Source organism: Podarcis cretensis, assembly GCF_951804945.1.
Source record: "Podarcis cretensis genome assembly, chromosome: Z".
In the NCBI taxonomy this organism is placed as follows: Eukaryota; Metazoa; Chordata; class Lepidosauria; order Squamata; family Lacertidae; genus Podarcis; species Podarcis cretensis.
Window position 1 is genome coordinate 41,560,445 of NC_137184.1, and position 25,403 is coordinate 41,585,847.

Consider the following 25,403-nt stretch of genomic DNA (forward strand, 5'->3'; position numbering starts at 1 on the left):
CACTCCATTTTTCTAGAGACAGACCGATGCCAACAAAGTGCATGACGGAATGTCTCTCCCATTAGGGGGTAAAACATTCAAACATTTAGAAAACAAGATGTCAGGAGAAGGCTACGCAATACATCCTGATTTCTATCTTTCGTTCTTAGGGGAATTGTTTGTATGGAGCAGCATTCAGTCGCTTGAGACACAGTCAGTATCGTCATCCTTCCATGCAAGGCTTATGACCTGTTAATTATAACCTTGGGAAAGAGTAACCTGCCCAAGAATATCTAGGAAAAGGCTGGAGAAAAAGGAAGCAGAACTATTCAACTGGCTCTTGAGAGACCAGGTACCTTTGGCTCTCACTCAACTATCCACCATAGCAGCACCATTCCATCAGGCTGCAAAGCAGAAGGGGAGAAATAAAGCAGAGGAAATGCTATCCACTCTGCTGAGAGACCAAGTTTCTTTGGCTGTTCCTCAGTTGTCACCTAGCAGCAGCTATTCCATCAGGCTGCCAGACCAGTTTCCATCCCTGTATAATAGCTGCAACTTTAAGTAGTGCCTCTGTATCCCATTTTTCCCTTTGGTGTTGTGAATTTTAGACTGTTAAGCCAGAGAAGAGGGTCTGCCTTGTTTTTACTGATCTATAATCCTTTCTTGGAGCCTTTTTTGACTAAAGAGTGAAGTGATAATGCTTTAAATGGGGGGGGGGGGGGAACACCCTTGAAAAAATTGCATCTCTCAGCCAGGAACCCAGATCTATTTCAAGCCAATGTGCTGTCAACTGAACCACGGTAGAAAACGCTTCAGCACAGGGCAGAACAGAACACAAGAAGTGTGGAAGTTGGTAGGCCAGAGATGAAAAGGCCAAGTTAGAATGTGCTGACTGCATTTTGACTCTGCATTTACCCTGGGTCTCTGCCGACAGTGAGGGAAAGCTGTTCTAAAGCAAAGAGAACAAGGAGGCAAAGAAGAACCCAACTGAATATCACCAGCAAAAAAAAAAAAAAAAAAGGTGGGCCTTTGGCTGCACAACGTTAATGATGATGATGATGGTGGTGGTGTTAATCTGATGGCCTTAAAAAGCACCCATAGAAAACAGACAGTTTTGCTCAAAGCTACAAAAGATAGCGAAGCCATCTGCACTCCTTATGGAAAAGAGAATAGTCTACAGCACAGTTAATTAGAGAAATGTCTCCCATACACTCAGGGAAAGAGAGAAACAAACAAAACGCCTACTTAAGAGAGGTGGCGTCAAGCACATGAGCACTCTCTCTAAGGAGTATCTTGCATTACTATCTGGTGGGCATTTTAGACACTAACGTCTGGTATCTGGACTACGGTACCCTTTGGCAGGTTCAAACAATTAATAGAGACTGTAGCTAGATTTCTCTTTCTGGCAGCAAAAACACAAAAGGATGCCTCTCCTGGTTAAACCTACCCTGTCTAGCTGCTGTTCTCTCATATATTACAATTCTTAATCTGGTTATTTTTCTTCAACTCCCTCTTAACTTCCATATTTTAAAGTATCATGTTGTATTTCTTATTATAGGCATAGTTTACATGTTCCAGGTATTTTATATCATTTACGTATTACAACCCACTTTATGAGCTTGTGGGTACCAGACTCCCCTAAATTCCTGGATCCAGTGGGAGTCGGGTTTTAGTCAAGGCAAATGTTAAAATATAAGCCAGGCCAGTTTCCTGAGGGGTTAATCGCCTGGGAAATGAACCATTAAGAAAATAAAGGAAAGGCAATGGCTTATCAAGAAAGCCATGGAGAGGGGCTCTGTGCCTAATGGCAAGTGGGTGGGAGCCCTCCTAGTTAGAAGACAAAGTCAGAGTTGGTTGGGATGTGACCTGGAGGGAAAAGGTTGCAGTTTGGAAAAGGCGGCAAGCTGGAGAGAGGGTCAGAGCCATGGCTGATTTCTGCTGGCTATGGGAGAAACGAGACCATCTTGGGGCATCAATGCTATGAACTCTTCTACCGTATGGTCAGGTTGTATATATGTATAATACACCATATGTCCTGAAAGATACCAGTTTTGCCTAATGTACCCATATGAGGGAATGTACCTGAAAATGCACACAAACTGTCATGTGGACTTTTAAGAAAAAACAATGCACACTCCTCATGAGGAATTCAGGCAAAGTGTACTTAAGAATGAGAAAATGAGAGACCAAGAGAGACCAAAATTAATCGATTTGTCTATCCCTAGACCACACCATGGCAGTTCTTCGTGCAGAATCTCAGAACATCACTGTACATATTGGGATGAGGATGACAGTTTTTCTACAGACTTAAAGACAGCATGCGGTAAGTACCCATTATTATCCCCTGCAATTTCTGACCAAACAAGTTTTTGTCTGCAAGTTTTTGTCACGCTTCTAGAAAGCCATGGGTTAGAAAAGACAGCAACATCCAAATATATCTACTTAGGGACAACAACAGTTGTATTAAACTTAATCCAAGTCCCTGAAAAATTACTTTGCATGCATGGTTGTCGCATTTCATCCATACTGACATTCCTAAGGAAAATAGTAAGATTTTCAGACATTATGTTGTGAGAACTTACCGGTAAATGCCCAAGAAGAGAAGAGACACTATCAGATACATAAATAATAATCCCATCAGTGGTAAGTGCAATGAGAAAACCATCCAATGCCTATATGGAAAAAGAAATAATTTAGATAAAAACCCTGCTTCCATCCTGTGTGAGAGAGAAATAATATTATTGGGTGACATTCAACATTAGTTTTATTCAAAGTAAACTAATCGGAATCAATGAACATAAGCAATTTAAATCCATTTATTTAAATGGGTCTACTCTGAATATGATTTATTTGGTTAAGGATTTTTAATATAATAAGCAAAATATATAAATTAGAAACAAATGTAATTGTTATTTTTATTCTGCAATTCTTTCCCCAAGTTGTCTGTTGCTGCCACGAACATTTACAAACATTTTCTATTTTTATATATGTTGCTTTATTCATCGATTTCCCCTCCCCCCCAAGGTTTTCTAATTACTTGGAGATCTTTTTCAAAACTTATTTTTGATTTATTGTGAGATTGTTGGGATTTCAGTCACTTCTACAGTCAGTGTTCTTCTGGTTTCTGCCTTATTTCCATTAAAAATAATAGTTATACCATACTTCAGAAAGGATGTCTTATTTGTCCTTTATCTAACTGTAGTTTTTGTGTTACCTTTTCTGCTAGTTCAATAAACTGTAATTTAGAATACCATTTATATATGCTTATAGATAAATGTCATTAAAGGTAAAGGGACCCTTGACCATTAGGTCCAGTCGTGACCGACTCTGGGGTTGCAGTGCTCATCTCGCTTTATTGGCCGAGGGAGACGGCGTACAGCTTCCGAGGCATGTGGCCAGCATGACTAAGCCGCTTCTGGCAAACCAGAACAGCGCACGTAAACGCCGTTTACCTTCCCACCAGAGTGGTACCTATTGATCTACTTGCACTTTGACGTGCTTTCGAATTGCTAGGTTGGCAGGAGCAGGGACCGAGCAAAGGGAGCTCACCCCGTCGCAGGGATTCGAACCACCGACCTTCTGATCGGCAAGCCCTAGGCTTTGTGGTTTAACCCACAGCGCCACCCACGTCCCTTAGATAAATGTCATTAGCAGTCAGAAATATATAACTAATATAATCTTTAATCTGGGTTTATCATGCTGTTCTTAGTATATATAATAAAGCTAAAGCTGCAATTAAAACACTTTGATCTGTGATCCTCACCCCCCATTACATGAAAAGCATTGTTCCAGAAAGGTAAAACTATGGGGCAACTCCACCATATGTGACAATATGTACCTTTCATAAAGAGGCCCTGCTAGCAATTAAATGGTTCTGTTCCTTTAACATGAGGTATTTTAAATGTCATGCAAAACCATCTGTGCACTGATTTCGAAAAGTTTTGTGAGCACATTTATTTAAAAGTAAGTCTTCAATGGAAGACTAGAAGTACGTATAATACTGCAGCTATGCAGCTTGATCCTATGTACATTTACTCAGAGGTAAGTCCTTGCGATAATAGCTGCAATCTTATTTACACATTCTTGGGAGTAAAGGCTATTATGTGCATGTTAAGTATAGTTACGAACGACTCTGGGGTTGCAGCACTCATCTTGCTTTACAGGCCGAGGGAGCCAGTGCTTGTCCGCTCTGCAGACAGTTTTTCCGGGTCATGTGGCCACTGGCAGAGGAAGAGGGGTACGGGGAAGCACGCCGCCCCTGGCAGCGCAATCCCGGTGGAGTTCCATCGTGGCTGTCCCCCCGCCCGTGCTGGGCACCACGCCCCCAGGACGCACACCACGGCCCTTTGGGCGGCGCGTCCCACCCCCGGGATGCGTGCCAGCCCCGCCCCCACCTGCTCTCTGCCCCCGGTGCTGAAGCATGAAGCTCCACCACTGAATGTGGCCAGCATGACTAAGCCGCTTCTGGCGCAAAGGAACACCAACACCAGAGCAGCGCACAGAAACGCCATTTACCTTCCGGCCAGAGTGGTACCTATTAATCTACTTGCACTTTTGGCGTGCTTTCGAACTGCTAGGTTGGCAGGAGCTGGGACCGAGCAATGGGAGCTCACCGCGTCGTGGGGATTCGAACCGCCAACCTTCTGATCGGCAAGCCCAAGAGTGTTTTAGACCACAGCGCCACCCGCGTCCCTCATTGTGTGCATAGGGATGTGTAAACAACTGCACAGGTAGAGTACATATTATTTCAAGCACACTTAAGAGTACAATCCTAAACAGATCTATTCAGACATAATTCCCAATGAAATCTATGGGGCTTAGTTGACTGCATATCTAATTAAAAAAAATATATGGTTAAAAATTAAAATAAACAATTTCCTTAAATGACACCAAATTCTGAGCTTTTAAGTATTTTTTTTAAAAATTCCAGGTAACGTTAGGATAATTATAACATTGAGTGAACTTCTGTAATACGAAGTAATAAATTATTGTTAGGTTTCCCTAACTCAGCGTCCCACAATAATTACCCAACATAATGCACACCTATACACTGCATGACATCATGTGTCCCCCACACCTTAGGGAAATGAGTATAATTAGATTTTTTGAGAAACATACACTGTGTACATAACATTACAGTCTATGCTAACATTCCCCAATAGCTGCCCTCCAGACGTTTGGGACTGTAACTCCCTTTATAGTGCCATCCGGCATGGTCAATGGGCAGGGGTGATGGGAGTTGTACTTCAGCAACATCTAGAGAGCACCAGGTTGAGGGAGACTGGTTATGCAATGCCATTTTTGAACAATCATTAGGGAGGGCAGTACAAACTCCAAACTCAGAAGCCTTTGGCATATTTCGAAGCAAGTCCCATTGAGCTCAGGGGTTACTCTCAGGTAAGTCTTGCCATTAAGAAGGATTCTTCAGTGCCACTTGTCATTTTAGAATCAAAGCCATGAAGGCGAATAAAGAGTTCAGGTGGGATAATAACTACCTTTCAGCAGTTTATTCCTGAACTACTTCAGAGGCTATTTGGTGAGAACTTTAGTGAACTCAATAACCTTTGCTCCTTTTTACCTTCATCCATGTATCTGTTTTCCCCAGAACATCACTGTATTTTAAAAATTAAAAAACACCAGGTTTTCACAAGCCACATAGAAAAGTCCCAGCCATATTATTTGAAACAGCAACACAGAGACCTGGGAGTCCACAGCAGCAAAAGTTTTCTGTTACCTTTATTCTGACTTAATTTGTTCCATTTCATTATTTCTCTCCCTAGTCAATGTTTCTTATTTATGTCAGTGTGGTAAAAGGCTTGGAGTTTTGATGAGTGCTGCACACATGGCAACATGTTCTTGAGATCAAGTGTTCTTGTTGTCAGGTCAGCAGGGAGCCAAGACGAGCAGCTTGGACGGGGGGGGGGGATCCAGTACCCTTCCTTCCCACTCCCCAATTTATTCTGCTCCCTCACATTCATGGGGAAATCATTAAAATAATGTTAAAAATAAAGAGCACAGAGAAGGTTCATTAAATAGTCCTCTATCTGCAAATGAAGCCTGCGAAGAGCCTGTCTCGTCTCAGGCAGGAGCCTGTTTTGATTGAACTGCTATGGACTGACTCGCTCATCAAGAGGCATTTGCAGATGGAGATAAACATACCTTCTTTTCCAAAGAAGGTGAGTCATCACATCTCTATGAGAAGGAAATAATCAAGACACTGCAATTCTAGGGCAGTGCACACCCTTAAACATTGGCAAGGGAAACAAAAGCAGAGAACTATCTGAAAACAAGGGGAAACCTTGCTTTAGCAAACAATTAAAAGCAAGACGGGTTGGTAAGTTAGTAGGCAGATAGATGGACTCTTTTATATATAAAAATGTGCAGCCTGATTGAGAATGGAAACCCAAATAGGATGATTCACAGAACACGTAAAAAAATCATTTGGCGAATGTCCAAATATATCTGTAGTTAGGGTGCTTCAAGTGTAAGGTTTATGAACTTCCCAATTCCCACAGTAAACATGGGAAATAGTTGGGAATATATGATTAAACAAACCGCAGAAGGGCTGTTAGGCATTTTATTCACTGCCAAAACAACTGGATGTCAGGCTTTGGAAACCAGAAAGATGCTTCAAATCTTAATTCTTCATATCGCCAGCCAAGCTGTTTGTGAAAAGTGAAATTCACAGCCAGACTGTCACACGTATAAAGCTGTTGGCAGATGGCATTCTGTATTACGCTGGGTGTGGTTTTTCTAGGACCTTTCAGAAGGACAGAAGATTAATGACCTGGTGACAAAGAGAACTGAACATCAGCACCCCACCCCCATATTCTGTACGATTTGAATTCTATCCTACCTCTAACATCAACTGAGTGAACTCCTCGTTGCTAAGAAATGAAGGTTTCCAGTCTTGCCTAATCTCACAGGCCTCAGTCTGTGCTGTGATTTCTAAAAGAAAAAACAAGGAGGGCAGGCAAGTTATGATTTTGAGCAGCACAGGAGTATCAAACACTGTGAAATACGAAGCCCATTTAAAGGGAGCAATATCAAAAAATTAGACATATTATATATCACCCATTCAGCCCTGTACTAGAAATAATTATTGATCTGACTAGGAAACAGGAGAATGCAGATAATGCCACGGCCCAAGTCCAGTTTTAGTTGGCATGGGACCAAATGCATAGGACCACTGAGGCAAACATGCATTTGAACACACATCCCATAAATATATTCAATTCTCAATCATGTTCATGTCTTACTGGTGTCCATGATTCCCAATCCAGAAACCTCTTTAATTGCATGCAGTGCTTTTTTTTCTGGGGACTACACAGGGGTACGCATACCCCTAAAAATTTTGTGAATCTACGTTTGGCCTCATTGAGGGGCAGTATTTCAAGATGAGTAGGAAAATGAGAGAACCCCTAAACATTTTTTTAGAAGAAAAGCACTGGTTGCATGACATTTTTGACAATGAAATAATCTCCCTCTCTTCAACGCTCTTATAGTTTTGGAACAGTTTCTAAGGAGTTGCATGCAGAAGTCCTGGACATTTCCAGTTAAGAAAGACCATGTAACAGATGTTCTGTAAGACCTTTGACTGAGGCTCTGTAAGCTCTGTCTGAGGCTTCCCCAATCTGAAGCCTGCCAAATGCTTTGGACTACAGCTCCTATCATCCGCAGACAGCATAGCCAATTGTCAGGAATGATGGGAGTGGAAGTCCAAACATATGGAGGGCAACATGTTTTGGAGTACTACAGTTCTGTCTTTGCCAAACAGAATAGGCACAAAGGGCTAGGAATCAGCATAAGGCAGCTCCATATGTTCATACAAGGGTTTTACAAAGTTTGTAAGGGGAAAAAATGCAAAGGTTGCGTGTTAATTTGCATAAGTACTCATGCAGCTCTTTTTAAAGTATTTATTTTAAAAGCTCAAGGCTCTCCCCTTTTTTATGCCTTACCACGTTAAGAGCCACATCCTTGTCATTTCAAAAGCTTATTATAAAATATATTTGCCTTGGGAATACATGCCCTCTTCCCTCTTTCCCCAAACTAGGGATTATATATCCTGTTTGTTTGTGCTCTTTAAAAAGAGGCTAACTGGGTGGGGTGGGTTATCGCAAGGCATTGCACACCTTTTAAAGCTTGTGATATGCATTTTAAGATGTCTGTAGTGCAATATACTTCAGTAACAGTAAAAACAGCAATGGCACTACTAAGAAGGGAGGCAGAGAAAAGGAGCCTGCAGGCAGTTCAGGTACCTTTCTGTTTCTGTAAGAAGTCGATGGTCCTCTGCAGTATTGTGGATTTGTCCATCTTGAGTGGATGCCCATGGCCTTGCAGCATGGTACATAGTTCCTTAATAAGGACGTTGAATTGGTCTCTTCTCTTCTTTTCTGACTTGTTGCGTGATGCCCTAGTCAATCAAAACACAAAAGTGCATTGAAAATAAAGAAGGGATAATGAAAGAACTGTGAAATCGAGGTTTAGGTCATGATCATTTCAACATTTTAAAAACAGCCATAAAAACCTGTTTTCTTACCATAGCCTTCCACAGCTAGATTCCAGACTATGGTTATTTTTAGGTGGGATTCAATTAGATACTGGCATATTCAGGTGCTTCAATTAAAGTTGATTCAGCATTCTTCTGCACAAACCCACTCCCACCCTCCACAAATGTGAGTTTCTTGCAATAAGGAAACAGATGGGAAAATGAAGTAACAATTGCTTGGTGTAACATTATATGACCTCCCTTAAAATAAGTAAGAATAAGTAGTCGGTGTCATCTAACCTCTCTGCAAACTTTGCGAAAACAAATCAGGGTAAGTGCTCAAGAAACAGGTCATCTGGAAGCAACCTGTGATTGGGTTACATATATACGATACTGTTCTCTGGCTCTGAAATATTAGATCTATGCTGGTAAGTATTATTGTATGGTTTATGTTGGCTTTTGATGTTTGAAATGGTTTTAATATTATACTTCACTGTGTATGTGTTGGTGTATGGTTTGTAAACCACTTTGGGAGGCAACTCCCTGAATTTGGGAGGAAGTCTACAGGTGCAATCTCCAGGAAACCTAGTATGAAATAAGTGCTTTTTAAAACTGATAAGAATAAATACTACACTTGACCTTAGGCACTGCACAGCTGGATACTAAATGTTAGGGGGAAGCCTACTGCAGTCATTTGGCTTTGCCCCTATTGGAAACACAATGTTGGCCAATTGTGCTTGCATGAACCCAACAGGATTGTGAAGATCTTACATCCTTAGGAAAGAGTTATTTCCAGTTATTTCCAGCCCAGTGTCCTGACTCCAGCAGAACCAAATTCTAGGGGAAAGTGTGGGTGGAATAATTATGACGTGGATCCACATTTCAGTTATTCACCCACAGTTTCTAAAACATCAAAAAGATGCATGTAGGAACTTTTGGGGCTAATGAACTTTGACAGTTTTATCCTTTAATAAACTTTGATAATTTTGATAATTTCACCCTTGTTAGTCATGATGAAAACAGATGCCATCTTGCATGGTTCACAAATCTGTACCACTACAGAATAAGAAACAAGAGTGAGAAACGACCCTCCATTTTGGGTCTTTGGGTTTTGAGTCATTGTTATCAGAAGTGGTATAGTTAACTGTTGTTGCATTTTCAGATAAGGACAGGTGAGCTTGGAGAATGACATGCGCCTATATCCATACCTCTTTGCCCTGTCTTTCTCATCTTCGTCCATCAGCTCGTTTACACAACACAGAGTTCTGGAACACAAGGAGAATACGAGAGGCATGAGAAACATTGCCCAGTGCTATGAAGGTGGCAATTGCCCAATGCTATGAAGGTGGCAGCTTCATCAACCAATAATTGTTGATGCTGCTGTATATGCTGGCTGATTCATTTAGATAAATAACCTGTCTGACCCAAGCTCAGGATAGATAAAAACAAAACAAAACACCCAACTACACAATTTTCAATATTTTATCTACATATAAACATCTGCATATAACTTACATTTTAAAATACCAAAGCAGTAAACAATATGACACCATAAATCATAAAATAACAAACATATAATAAAACATCAGAGTAACTACCTCAGAATGGTTGGGTCACCTTTCAATGAAGCCCTTGAAAACAAAGAAGTTTTACTTCAGTGTTGAAAACTCTGGACAGCTGATGAGGATTACAGAGATCATAAGATGGCCCTCAGGTGTATAAAAAGGTAAATGTCAAGACCCCTGACAGTTAAGGTAGGCAAGCCCTAGGCTCAGTGGTTTAGACCACAGCTCCACCCACGGCTCATCCTCAGGTGTATAAAAGGTAAAGGGACCCCTGACCATTAGGTCCAGTTGTGGCCGACTCTGGGGTTGCGGCGCTCATCTCGCTTTATTGGCCGAGGGAGCCAGCATACAGCTTCTGGGTCATGTGGCCAGCATGACTAAGCCGCTTCTGGCAAACCAGAGCAGCGCATGGAAACGCTGTTTACCTTCCCGCCGGAGCAGTACCTATTTATCTACTTGCACTTTGACGTGCTTTCGAACTGCTAGGTTGGCAGGAGTAGGGACCGAGCAACAGGAGCTCACCCCATTGCAGGGATTTGAACTGCCGACCTTCTGATCAGCAAGTCCTAGGCTCTGTGGTTTACCCCACAGCGCCACCCACACCTCAGGTGTATAGGGAACCATAAAAATGCCTCTCCTAAAGGAAAACACAACAACCTGGTTCACACATCATGATAGGCCTGAGATTGCAAGGGCATTGCCCTCTCTGCGATTTTTATGTTAGCATTGCACAGCTGATACCAGTTAGCCATACAACAAGCCTTGGCTACAGATCATGGTTAACCACGATCCGGGGTTCACAGCTTTGCTTATTGCTGCACCACACTGATTTAAAGCGCAGGGGAGAGCAAAGCAGATAAGATCTCTTACTCAGCAGCCGGTGCATTTACACTAGTCCATGATTTGATTTAGTATGGCGTGTGAGTGCAACCCATGTCAGATAGAGAGAAGTTTGCTTTTCTATATCAGAAAGCTAAATCCGTGTGCAAATCTCGAACATGGTTTACGTGTTCAAAACCACAGAAAAAAATGGGGGTGAAATCACATATTGAGCACAATGGAACTCACTGAAAACAGCTATGGAACAAATTGTTTCTCGGCTGACGACTTGCATTAAATCCATCGGTTCAGACTGATTATGAGAAATCACATCCCAGTTTTGATAGATGGGCTGTGGCAGGCAAACCAAGCCACAATCTGTCTCCACACCCTTTTGATTTCACCAGCGTTTACACTGCTGGGAATGATCCTCCCTTTTGAAAAAATCCCAACCAGAACTAATCACAGCCATGCCATCAGAAACATCCTCCATCAGTGACTGTAATGAACCAATAACAACCCCAGGAACTCACAAGCCACTTTCAGCGGTGTGTCCAAAGGACCTCGCCTAGCACCCCAGGACATTTTTTAGGTGGGTGCAACCGCCACCTCAAATGATTTAACAGCTACATAAGTTTTAAAACTTCATGAGAACAATATGGAAGAAAAGCCAGAACTTGCCAGAACTCAGTTCCGGCACCTCTCAGGTGGGCATTGTTGCCATTTTAAGAGAACATGGTGAGTTCCAGCATTCCTTTTTTAAAAAAGAAAAATAGCAGTGAAGAAAAGGCTCCACTGTTGTTTATTATGACCTTAGAAATACTGCTTCAGAATATAAGGGAAAACAGGAAAATTAAAGGTATTGAGACCTAGAGTCTATAAATTAAGGGCATTTGCTGACGATGTGCTGTTGACTCTAGAACAACCCTTGGAGAGTGTTCCCAAAGCATGAGAAGAAATTAAAAGGTTTGGAGAAGTGGCAGGTTTCAAAATAAATTCAGATAAAACCAAGATGTTGGTTAAAAACATGGATAAGCAGTCAAAAAATTTTTTAGAAAGGATGTCTGGTTTAAAAATAGGCAAATATTTGAGAATTTGGCTGACAGTAAGAAATCTCAACCTATTTGAAAATAATTATTTTTTAAAAAAAAAAATTGCATGCAAACACTGAATTAGATTAGGTTAGCATAGACAGGGCTGACATTAGTACCTGGCATTCTTAAGCAACTTCCAGGGTTCTAAGCAAGAAGCTCAGGCAACTAGCCTCCATTTCAGTTCCCCTCAGGGAGGATAAAAATCAATGATTTTTTTAAAAAAATAAATAAATTATGGTTTTTTAAATTTTAAATTGGATTTTTTTATTTAAATCAAAAAAATTATTTAAATTGGCTTTTTAAAAATAGAATGCTTTTGGAGGAAAAAAAATATTTCTAAAGATAGTTTTCTATTTAAGTTACATTATAGACCAAAGGCTGTAAGGTTACATTATAGTCCATAAAGAAGGCTGGTCACCAAAGAATTGATGCTTTTGAATTATGGTGCTGGAGGAGACTCTTAAGAGTCCCATGGACTGCAAGAAAATCAAACCTATCTATTCTGAAGGAAATCAGCCCTGAGTGCTCACTGGGAGGACAGATCCTGAAGCTGAGGCCTCAACACTTTGGCCACCTCATGAGGAGAGAAGACTCCCTGGAAAAGACCCTGATGCTGCGAAAGATTGGGGGCACAAGGAGAAGGGGACGACAGAGGATGAAGTGGTTGGACAGTGTTTATAATTATGTAGCATGAGGCTTTATATGCCATGTTTAAATTTTTTGGTAAATGAATTCCATTCATCCATTCACAATGTCATGCTCTTCCAGAGGTTTCTGTAAGATTATTTGAGGCAGTTTTTCTAACAAGAAGATATTTCACAGATGCTTGTTTTTACAGTTCTCAAAAGTGTGAAACAGTGTCTGCAGAGGTAACATGCCTTTTCTTCACAGGAAAAATGTTATAAAATAAACATACAGAGTTGTGGGGGGAAAACCTTAATCCCATTTTGTTCCTTTGCAAATTTATATACACAGAATCGACCCCTTACCTCTTAAATGCTAAGTTCCAAGAGATTCAAGGAATAGATTGTTTGGAGTGGAATAGATCTGCACAGTGTGAAGCAGTAAAAATGAAAGTGCAGCCTTGTGAGCAGAATACTCCACAAGTCTTGGGATCTTTGTGTAATAATTGTGCAAGTCAGTTGCATGTCTGTGCAACTCAGACTTGAGGCAAGTGCAACCTTTCCCCAGTCGCACTGGTTTCCAACAACTGCACTAACACTTAACTGTACAAAATAGGCACCTGAATGTAGAAGCAAATCCAAAGGGGCGTGTGGAAATAGTAACTGGGATCTCTAAGTCCATGGCGAGACCTTGAAGTGCTTGCCAGTCAACTAATAAAAGAGTTCACTGCTTCCAGGCCCTTCTTCCCAGGGCTCGCCTGGCATTGTCCAAACAATAAAGTCTCTACCCGGAACTTCAGTCCTGCAGCAGGAATCCCTGAAGTTCTCTGCTCCAGTCCCTGGTTCCCCTTTTCCAGCTTTCCATCAGCCTGTCTCTCCTCCTCCTTGTTCTTTCTGCAAGCCTCTTCCAGCCCAGGCCTACCAAGTGTATCTCTCCGCCCCACTAGAAAAAGAAGGCCAGCCTCTCCAAACTCAGTCTAAGTTTAAAAAAATAATAATAATTGTTTAACCACATCAGTTAACAAACATGGATACATATGCTCAGTGTTTTCTTCCTAAAAAATATTTAGGGGTACTCTCATTTTCCTACTTATATTGAAATACCGCCCCCCTTAATGAAGCCAAACTTGGATTCACAAAATGTTTAAGGGTATGTGTACCCCCAGGAAAAAAGCACTGCATATGCTATAATGTTACTGTTTTAGTTAATTGTTTAAATTGTTATTAAGGAAATGGTTATTTTTCTCCTTCCAATAAAGTACAGCAGAAAAGTTGTCGAAATATAAACAGTTAACTTATTAAACCTCACAATAATTTCATAATTATCTGTCTATGTATTTCTAATAGTAGTACCAAATCAGTAATTTTTGATAGAACTGTAAATACTACTCTGAAAATTTATTATACCAAAAATGAAACCTTGCTCCGATTGTCAATACTAAGATGATGCCAGCAAGGCTGAACCTTTCTGTAAAAAAAAATATAAACTGATTTGATTTAAATCAAATCCACCCAGTTCCCCCCACTTCTATGATGTAATGTTCCTCTCAGGCACTATAACAGCTATACTCTGCCATCCAGGGATGTTTACAATGCTACTTTTGGTGCCCCCCCCCCACCAGACTGCTAGGTTGCAGCCATAAAAAAGCATTACTGAGATTAGCGGTTTGTACAACTCTCTAAGGAAAATAACAGCACAGTAGAATTCAAAACCGTAACAACTAATTGCACATGTATTCAATGTCCAAGTAAAACTATTTAGCTGAATTAATTCAACAAAACTGATTAACTTGTTTCAGTGTCACCAGCTTTTCAAAGCCTGGTAGTCACTTACACCTCCAGTCCCCACCTCCCACCGCCTCCTTGCCCCCCAGCTAATCCCACTGCCCCCCAGGAGGCAGTACCACCCACTGATCTATAAGATTCTCCATGTTACATCAAATCTTTAATTGCTTTAATTTGCTAGGACCTTTCTTTGCCCTGAATCATTTTATTGTCTATCTGTAAGACGTATCATTTCTCTGAAGCAACTCCTCTACTCATGTTGAAAACGCCCACACTTTAAAATTATTAAGACGGGAGTGGGGGTTTTGGGGGGGGGGGAGATGCAGGAAAAGCAGAGGACAGGGACATATAGGCACATCTGGAGTCTCAATGATTTAGCTAGGTATCACTGAGGTCAGTGTCAATCTTGATCGCCGTGAAAATAATTAGGAATTGCATGCTCCTGAGAGGAACGTCCTCTCTGACGCATTGAGCAGATTGTGGAGGGAGCAAATTCCATAATTTAATGGCACTGCGATATAAGGGAGATAAATTGTTCTCTGTCCACTTGTGTACACTTAGGCTGGAAGAGGTAATAGGTAAAGGTAAAGGACCCCTGGACGGTTAAGTCCAGTCAAAGGCGACCATGGGGTTGCGGCGCTCATCTCACTTTCAGGCCAAGGGAGATGGCATTTGTCCACAGACAGCTTTCTGGAGAGCCAGTGTGGTGTAGTGGTTAAGAGCAGTAGTCTTGTAATCTGGTGAACCGGGTTTGAGTCTCCATGCAGCTGCTGGGTGACCTTGGGCTAGTCACACTTCTTTGAAGTCTCTCAGCCTCACTCACCTCACAGAGTGTTTGTTGTTGGGGAGGAAGGGAAAGGAGAATGTTAGCCGCTTTGAGACTCCTTAGGGTAGTGATAAAGCGGGATATCAAATCCAAATTCTTCTTCTTCTTCTGGTTCATGTGGCCAGCAGGACTAAACCACTTCTGGCACAACAGAACACCATGACGGAAACCAGAGAGCATGGAAGTGCCGTTTACCTTCCCACCGCAGCAGTACCTATTTATCTACTTGCACTGGCATGCTTTCAAACTGCTAGATGGGCAAGAGCTGGGACAGAGCAACAGGAGCTCACTCCATCACGGGGATTCACACTGCTGACCTGATGATCAGCAAGCCCAAGAGGCTCAGTGGTTTAGACCTCAGCACCACCTGCGTCCCCTTTGGCTGGAAAAACCAGCTGCACAAATATAAGTTGGGGGATACTTAGCTTGCTAGTAGTACATGTGACAAAGATCTAGAGGTCATAGTAGACCGCAGAGGGTAGGACCTGAAGCAATGGCTTCAAGTCACAAGAAAGGAGATTCCGATTCAACATCAGGAAGAACTTTCTGACAGTAAGAGCTGTTCGGCAATGGAATGGACTCCCTCAGGAAATTGTGGACCCTCTTTCACTGATGTTTTAGTTGAGATTCCTAAATTGCAGGGGGTTGGACTAGATGTCTCTCAGTGTCCCATCCAACTCTACAATTCTATGTTTATGCTCCACACAATGTATGATTTTATACATGCCTGTGATGTCATCTTTAATCTAAACTAAAAAGCCACAAATGTTATATGTTTCTATACCACCCTTCATTCCAGGGTCACAGGGCGGTTTACAATTTAAAAGCACAAAAATACATAGAATTATCACATACACACACACACACACACACCAGTTTAAAAGGCCATAAAAGGTAAAGTTAAAGGTACCCCTGACAGTCACGGACGATTCTGGGGTTGTGCACTCATCTCGCTCTATGGGCCGAGGGAGCTGGCGTTTGTCCGCAAACAGTTTTTCCAGGTCATGTGGCCAGCATGACTAAGCCGCTTCTGGCAAACCAGAGCAGCGCACAGAAACGCCATTTACCTTCCTGCCAGAGTGGTACCTATTTATCTACTTGCACTTTGACATGCCTTTGAACTGCTTGGTGTGTAGGAGCTGGGATTATACAATGGGAGCTCACCCCATTGCAGGGATTTGAACCGCCAACCTTCTGATCGCCCTATGCTCTGTGGTTTAGACCACAGCGCACCCAGCGTCCCTTACAAGGTCATAGATCATTTAATTAGCCGATGGCTAACTGCAATTTTTACATGTTTGCAGAGGTACTTTTACACATAACAGAAAGTGGGGAAGACACTAAAGCAAGAAATGCAAGACTAAAATAGCATATCAAAAAAGCTGAATGAATATATATATATTTATTTATTGCATGTATTTATTGCTTTTCATCCAAAGAACTCATGGAAGTGTTTGTGGTCGTCGTCCCCCCACCTCCAACCCACTTTCTCTTCACAACATCCCCATGAGGTAGGCTAGGCTGAGAGAGTGTAAGTGTCCCAAGGACCTATAGTAAGTTTTGCTGCAGTAGGGGAGGTTTAAGTAAGTTTGACGCTTTGACCACACTGACACTTTTTTATAAAACACTGGATCTCTGGGTATGCCCTATGTGAGCTCCAGCACAGCCTCCCTCAACCTTGTGCACCTCAGATGATGCCCAAGCTGTAGTCTAAAACATCTGGAGGGCACAGAATTTGAGAACGTCTCAGAGCAGGCCCCAGTGAAAGGATAGGGAAACCATGGCTCTCCAAGTGTGGGGCACCAATTCCAAACTTGAGGGCTACAGGTTGATAGAGGCTTTTTATGGCAAAGCAATGCTCCTTGAGTCCATCAGCACCAGGGAGTTAGGACTGCATCCTTAATTTTTAAGGCTTCAGTGCTAACAACAATGATAATCAGCATACTGTATATATATATATATATATATTAGAGCTCATTTCAAGTGTTCAAATTACTTTGCACTGTCTGAGTGCCAGAGCAGAACAGCTAAACAAATGAGAAAGCTGGAGTTAACATTTACTTGGCTAGAAGCACAAGTTGGGGGGAATAGCTTTGCATGTAAAAATGTTTGCCAAAACACACACAGCCTTTTCTGCCATGATGCAGCAGAATGCTGAGCTGTAAAAAGAATCAGCCTAGATGGTACAAATAAGGTCAAAATATTCTTAACTGGATTAAACAGTTTAGGGCTACATTGAGTGCAAAGTGTTCGCCGTCTTGTTTTAAGCTGGATCTTTAAATAGAATCGATTCAAGATACGTCAGAAAAGTTTCATAAGATGTGGTCAAACTTGTAACTGTGTGATTCTATCCACCTGCCCGTCTACCTGTGCTGTGCCCATTTAAAGTCCAGGTGAAAGGATTAGATCAAAGATAAGCTACCCTTGCCATTGGGGGGGGGATAATCTCAATGAATGACATGTCTGTCCTCCCATTGACTTTACTCTTGGGTGACTGTGCCTAAAATTGCACGTTAAGTTATACCTCTGAGCAGTGCTTTTTTCTGGGGGGATGCAGGGGGACGCATACACCTATACATTTTGTGAAACTAAATTTGGCCTCATTGAGGGGCAGTATTTCAATATGTGTAGGAAAATAGGAGTACAGTGGTACCTCGGGTTACAGACACTTCAGGTTACGTGTTTTCAGGTCGCGCACCGCAACGAACCCGGAAGTACCGGAACGAGTTACTTCCGGGTTTCGATGCTTGTGCATGTATAGAAGCGCTAAATCGTGCTTTGTGCATGCACAGACGCGGGGCTGCGGGTTGCGAACGTGCCTCCTGCCCGGATCACGTTCGCAACCCAAGTTCCCACTGTACCCCTAAACTTTTTTTTAGAGAAAAAGCACCACGAGCTATACTGTATGCTAATTATTATTTTTAAAAGCAATCAGTGAAATTCAAATGATTAGTTTTCTTTTCGTATTACCTATCTTGGTCATAATTTCTTTATGGCTTGACTGTGATTAGAACCTCTAACTGAATAACAGATATGAAACAAACATTTAAAATGTAAAATAACAGGCAATTAAAAACATATACAGTGGTACCTTGGTTTACAAACGTAATCCGTTCTGGAAGTCCATTCTTAAACCGAAACCGTTCCTAAACCAAGGCTCACTTTCCCTAATGAGGCCTCCCGCCGCCGGTGCCCTTTCACTGTTCGGATTTCGTTCATAGACCAAGGTGAGGTAAAGTTCTCAAACTGGGATACTATATCCAGTTTTGCAGAGCTTGTAAACTGGACTGTTCTTAAACCGGACTGTTCTTAAACCGAGGTACCACTGTATATTTTAAATTTGAACTACCATTAAAAGCAGCAGATTTGAGCAGGTTTTTGACAATGGGCTGACATATAGGTCAATACTGTACTTGGTTTTACTTGAAAGGGCTGAGGCCAATAGGCAGGAGGGCAATGGTTGAGAAAGAAGAGGGGGCAAAGGCACCCACAGATTCCCAGTGTCCCAGGGCTCCCTGAAACATGGGGATGGCCCTGCACCCTAACCCTCCAATATTTCTCCAATGAAAATAGGGATGTCCTGTACAACAACAAACAACAACACTTTTGTTATTAATACCCCTCCCCATCTGACCAGTTTGCCCCAGCCATTCTAGGTGGCTTACAACAAATATAAAAACACAATAAAACATTAAACATTAAAAAATACTTTCTGATACAGGGCTGCCTTCTGGTCTTCTATAGGTTGTATAGGTTGTATAGGTTCTATAGGTTGGTTTGGGGGTCATATAACTGCATACCCTCCAGCATTTCTCAGGTGGAAACAGGGACATCCGAAGGAAAAGCAGGACATTCCAGGATCAAATTAGAAACCAGTAGTTTCTGTAAATCTGGGACTGCCCCTGGAAAACAGGGATAAGCTCTCAGGTGTGCACCATTGCCATTACAGTGGTACCTCTGGTTGCAAATGGGATCCGTTCCGGAGGCCCATTCGCAACCTGAAGAGAACGCAACCTGCGCATGCACGAGTCACGATTCACCACTTCTGCGCATGCGCGTGGCATCTTTTTGCACATCTGCGTATGCGCGAGCGGTGAAACCCGGAAGTAACCCTTTCCAGTACTTCCGGGTTGCCGTGGGATGCAAACTGAAAAGGGGCAACTTGAAGCAAACGTAACATGAGGTATGACTGTATAAGAAAACAAGGGACCTCTTCTTCTAGAAAAATAGTGCTGCTTTTATTGCTCTGCATAATCAACAGAAGTCAAACAATCAACAACCCAGTCAAAATTAAGCCCTTGAAAAGGAAGTGTCTTCATAGTTGTGGCTACGATTCTCTGGAGTGACCTTCCTACAGAGAGGCTTTTCAATGCTCCTTCCTGCTTGCTTTTCAGAAAGTGGGAAAAGGCGCTTTAATTTAGGAAAGCTTTTGGTCCTCCCAGTCTTATTTTTCCATTCTTGTTGATACTGGCTTTTGTTGGGATTGCTTCCATCTTGCTGTGCTGATTTATTCAGGATGCTTCATAAATTAACTAATTAATTAAAACTATATTGTAAACCCCATTGTTGCAACTTCTGGATATAAAGCAGTATACAAATTCTGCAAATTAATAAATAAGAGCATGTTGACTGGCTACTGTAATTCTCCCAAAAGAAAAAATTGCAATATGGAGCAAAATATTGCAGTGTAATATCTGTAATATGCATTTCCTGCATTTTGTCCTAAAGTCACAGGCTTACTAATGACTGCTTAGAGTTTGGCTGATTAACATTCTATGGCTTTTCAAATGTGTTTGGTAGGTTATTGTTTTGGTTTGGTTTTATTATGTATTTTGTATTTTAATTTTGTATTTTTCTGTTGTGAACCGCCCTGGGATTTTCAGACGAAGGGTGGTATACAAATTAATAATAAAAAAGAATACAAATTACCAAATTATTCAGAGAAGCATTTCTATGTAGATATTAGCATTTTTACCTAGTTCCAGGGGAATTAACATGTTCCTTGCACATAGGTCATAGGGCGATAGCCTCTCTGTAAACTGCAGATTGCAGGTGTAACAAAAGTTTACTATGTGCAAAATGAGAAGCTACTTTGGCAACCATTAGCACGCTTGCAGAATTGCAACATGCTGCAATTAGTAATGAAAGACCCACCCACATCCAGTTTGGAATGGGGCTGTTTAAATGGAAAACAATTTGGATGGCATCGTCTGGATAACTTAAATGCCTCTGATTTCAAAACTGGACTTCTGCTGAATCAGCCACGACTTGCACCACTGATGATGTCATGATGGGCACAAGAGAGACTAATGCCCTCCCTTTGCTGTCCCCTAACTTTTCCAAACTTGCCAAAGGGAGCAACGGCAACAGACATTTTAACAGAAGCAAAGTGCAGTAATATAATTTCCCTCTTACCAAGAGAAGTGGGTAGGGTTCTGAATATTTCTGTGAACTCCCTCCCTTTAAAGTTGCTGTATAAACTAACTTAGGAGTGTCGAACTATGCCAACAGCTAAGCTCAGTGGCATAGCTTCCTTCCTCTTGGCAAGGCTCTGCCAACGAGGGCGGGATGTTCTAATTTCACAGCAAAAGCTGATCTTTGTGCCCTTTGGATGAACCTGAGAAAACCTCATGCTTCCCCCAAAACAATGTTTCATGGCTAAATGCAACATTTGACAAAAATCTGACTCAGTCCTATATATCATTAGCCCTTGACCTTTTGCCTCCTGACTGCAAAGTAGAAGTAGCATCAACCAGATTAGAGGGTTACTGTGATGGCAAATATATGATAAAAAGGTTGTGGTGCACTTTGTAAATTGTCAGCAGCATGTATGTGCTAAATATTAGTAGCAATGTTTGCTTCTCAATCTATTTCACACCATCCATCAAAGCGATGTCCACAGAGGAAGAAGGTACTCATCCTAGCCCTATAAAAACATACACAAGCAGAGAGGGGAGGGCATGAATACTCAGGAAAGTGCTCATACCTTAGTAACAGCTAGGAGGAGACAGCTGAATGAAGGTTATTTCCTGAGCAAAGTACCATATTTTTCCCAGATAGCTCTTTCCAATCCACAGAATTTTAGGCAAAGCTTAATTCTCATTCTGATGGGTCCTTAACAAAAACCCATTTTCATGACTTTCTTTCAAAGCAATTTGAGGTTTCCTGGTCTTTGGGTGGCTTCCAATGATGGAACCATAAAGCCGAGTACGAGCTTATGCAACAGAGCACATATGGGATTGCCACAATTCCTTTACAATAAGCATACCGTTATAACTACATTTGGGGAGGGAGGACAGCTCTCTGAACCGCTCTGGCTGCACACATCTATAGTAACAATCAGGATCTGCCATTCAAGCTCAACTCTAGGCAGAAAGAAACAGCTTGCGTCTGACATCTGAATGCACAATGACTTTAAAAGAAAAGTGTGAGTTTAACCTTTCCAGTAAAGTGTTACTGATTCAATTATGCCTCATTTTTATAGATGACATTTCAACAGCAGGCAGGGCTTCCATATTCCTTATGGCTGGTTTAAGCACTGAGAATGCGGTAATTAAGGAGTCTATACATGCAGCATTAAAATTTGCCTCCTGCTGTTGGCAGACTGTTGCAAACTCAGAATGACATTTAGCTAGCCAAAGTAAAGCATGCACACTCACAGACACTTTTGGAGGGTGGCCAGAGTTGCCATGTTTCCATGTCAAAGAGGAATGGAGATGTACAGTTTTGCTTCTTCTCTTCTGGGACGGAGAGGTAGACAGGAATTCTCCTGCCCCAGTAACATATTTCCTTAACTTATTGCATGCACAAGCCTGTTTCATTAACCTAGATACAAGCAGCAGCAGAGTAAAGAATCTTCAAGAGAGTCTGCTGCACTTCAGTCCTCTCTTCCTTGCTCTAGAAAACTCGGAAGACTTTGCAGAAACATAACCATGTAAGAACTACTACATTACTGGATTGGAACATACTACATTTCCTGACTGTACGTAGTATAAGGACTTAAAATATATATCTCAGGCAACCAGAGCAATAGGTAAGGGTATGCGTTGGATCAGTATTTGCTAGGTAAACTCAAAAGAGCACAATACAGTACAGTATTCCACAACAATATGCAAACTGAACACAGCCATCTTTCAAAACTCACACAGCTGCAAAATCTGCAGTACAGTTCTCCAGCCAAATGCACAAAAATGCACAAACCTGGGTAAAGTGTGTGTAGTAAAACATATGCTGGTAAAAACAACATACAAAAATGCATTGTACTAGGGAAAATTTTCTCTCCAAAAAAAGTGTGCTTTGGGTGAAATTGCGTAGAAAAATAATTCTGTTCTGCGCTGACAGCTGTACATGTGTACCGAATACAAGTAACTTAATTTAAGGGCTTACTTTTACTGATTGCTTTTATTTGACATTTCTCGGCCTGCAGGCTCCTTTAATTGTTCTGTTGTTTTCTTTCACTGGCGCTGGTTGTTCAGCGCTACTCTGAAGGGCCGTTTGGGTTATTTCCCACCCCTACTCAGCGGGTTGGAGTGGTGTCGATGATGCCGAGGTTGAAGGTTCCACTCCTATATGGGTCATTTGATCCTCAGAGTCACAATGCTATAGTTCTGAGGTTCTGTGGGCACGGCAGAGGCTGTGCCAATGAGCTTTAAGTGCAGAATTTAAATCACATAATAAATATTTGGTGTAAACAAATAGATGAATAATAGCCACCATTTGGGTGATCTTGTGGTTTTAGCTTGCCCACTCTGGTTCTCCCTTCCGTCAGCCTAGAATCAATTAATCAAACTAACTAAATAAATAGTTTATATAAATTTATGCACAATTATATATATACTTATATTTTCTTGGGGCTCAGTGCTACAACTGGCCTTTCAGCAAAAGTGCTGCTCTAAAATTTTTATTACCCTGCAGGCTATAATAGCAATTATAATTGATTGATCCTGCTGTCTGTGTAGAAGGGAGTTGTTTATTTTCAACTAGTCCTTCTTATAACTGCAACCTTTCAAGTACCGCAACTTGTTTGGTTTTCTGGATTTTGACATAGCATTATTTATTGGGATCTATTTTCCTTCTTGTACTGCCCGCTGCAAGCGCACACTTTGGGTCAAATTAACGAATAAATTTATAGCAATCAGCTCCTGGTTTAATTGCATTGGCCTGACCAGGCGTGTTTAGCATAATCAATTTGGGTTGCTTCCACTGCATGGAATTTACATAATAATAATAATAATAATAATAATAATTAGTACTGATAATAGGTTTGATACATATATTCATGAAAATAACTCAACAGGTGAATAATAGTTTGTACATACACACTATCACTCGCACATGCACACTTGTTTTCATCTGTCAGGCTTTAAGGGCATCGCTTTGGAGCTTTACTGCGGTCTGTTGGAAGGAGTGGTTCTATTGCCTTCTAATCCCTTATATGTGTTCTATATTTACAATTTATCCAGTATGGTAAAGTGCTTTGCTTGCTGCAACATCACTCCTGGGCGCATACTGCCATGGGAATGGGCACCGGCGTCTGCTTGCCTGTGCAGACAATATTTGATCCAAGTGAGAGGGCAGTGGAGGTGCCTGGTGGGGAACACTGCTGTCACTTTAAGCGGCAATTTCCCTTTGGGTGGTTTACCCGTACAGACTTCCTGCAAAGTGGGCGGGAGTCAGATATAGTCTTGCCAATGCCTAAGCCAATACCGCTCCCATTCCTGTAATCAATAAGGTTATGGCCAATATTTTGCCCCAAAACCTTAAACAAAATATCCGTGTCTGTGTGAAATTCTTTATTCTAATGGGGGGTCGGCTTGGGGGTCTTGCCATGCAATAATGCAAACTCACATGGAAACATGGAGAGCTGAACTTAAGATTGTAAAAATGGGAAACTGAATAAAACTGAAATGGACAGATTCACCCATCCCCACAATGGGCTCTGACTATTCAAAGGCAGTTGCAGTGCCCATGTGCTAATGAGTCCTATAGGGCCCAGCCGGACCTTGATTTTTCCCCATTTCCCCATCAACACCAGCACATGATCACTCACTCACACAGAGACAGTGTCATGGGTATTGCAAATAATGGAAAGCTTGGATATGCCTGCCATATCCTCACCAAGCAGGCTGGAGAATTCTTGCCACACCAATGTTGAAGCAATTATTTATGAAGATGGTTTCTGGAATTACATAACAGAAGAAATATTTATGAAATTAATTCTTCCGCTGATTTGTTTTGACAGAATTCTGGGGGTGCAACAAAAATGAAGACGTCAAGATTATTAACCGATCCCAAAGGAGCAGTAGTAATTTCAGGGTTGTTCTTTTGCTTGGGTGTTTTCACACGATAAGGGTGGAGGTCGGGAATCAGAACTGGACTAATAAATATAAATAGTACCCGCAGCAAAATGTTGCAGTATTGTCCCACCCCAGAGTGAGTGATTTCCAGAAAATGTCGCTGTGCAAATTAGACTTGTTTTCACAGGGGAATTTGCATCAGAAAATGTTCTGATGCCCTAGAAAGTGATCTAATTTAGCATGTTTACTTATCCTGTATTTAGTAAACAGAGCTAAAAACTCTGAAACTGCCAAGCTTGCGTAATACAGCAATTCTATTTGCAAATAGCATACATTCATTGCTACTTAATGAACTTATGGAATGGAAAAAAAGTGCTTCCTTGGAAATATTTTCCATCTCACAACACTGTTCCTGGCTCCAGACATGAAGAAATGATAAACTGGAATAGGAATCTTAAGAGTGCTATTGTTCAGACACGAGAGAAAGAGTGAAGGACATAATTTGCTCCCCGCTGTCCCCTGAGGCCTACTCCCCCTGCAGTGCTGTCTCCACTACTAGACTCCTGTATCAGACTGTTTAATAGCTAGAAAGTGGTTTAGAGATAGGAAATGCATCCTTGGAAGTCCCAATTCTAACTGTCCCTCCTGAGGAAAACTCAGTACAGTCACACCTCAGGATAAATACGCTTCAGGATAAGTATTTTCGGGTTGCGCTCCGCGGCGACCCGGAAATAACAGAGCGTGTTACTTCTGGGCATAGCTGTCAACTTTCAGATTTGAAAATAAAGGATCAGCAGCCTCGAAAATAAGGGATCAGCAGCCTCACATGTCTCGGGGACAGTCTATGGGATATCTAACAATCCGGGATAGCAGCGGGAAACGGCGATGGAATAAGGGAATTTCCCGCAAAAAAGGGGAAGGTTGACAA

General features: G+C 41.6%; 1 protein-coding gene and 1 long non-coding RNA gene across 10 annotated transcripts in view; both read right to left on the reverse strand.

Moving 5' to 3' along the window:
* LOC307208349 overlaps positions 1–25,403 on the reverse strand; it is a 113,590-nt gene that overhangs the window by 37,154 nt on the left and 51,033 nt on the right. The window lies entirely within an intron of this gene.
* PASD1 (PAS domain containing repressor 1) overlaps positions 1–25,403 on the reverse strand; it is a 96,678-nt gene that overhangs the window by 37,154 nt on the left and 34,121 nt on the right. For all 9 annotated transcript variants that reach the window (XM_079962739.1, XM_079962744.1, XM_079962737.1 and 6 more), the window contains exons 2-5: positions 9,676–9,732; positions 8,238–8,392; positions 6,836–6,927; positions 2,562–2,651 (exon numbers count right to left, since the gene is read on the reverse strand). In XM_079962739.1, the coding sequence (XP_079818865.1) occupies positions 2,562–2,651; positions 6,836–6,927; positions 8,238–8,392; positions 9,676–9,707 (369 nt within the window). In that variant the 5' untranslated portion in view covers positions 9,708–9,732. The remainder of the gene's footprint in view (positions 1–2,561; positions 2,652–6,835; positions 6,928–8,237; positions 8,393–9,675; positions 9,733–25,403) is intronic.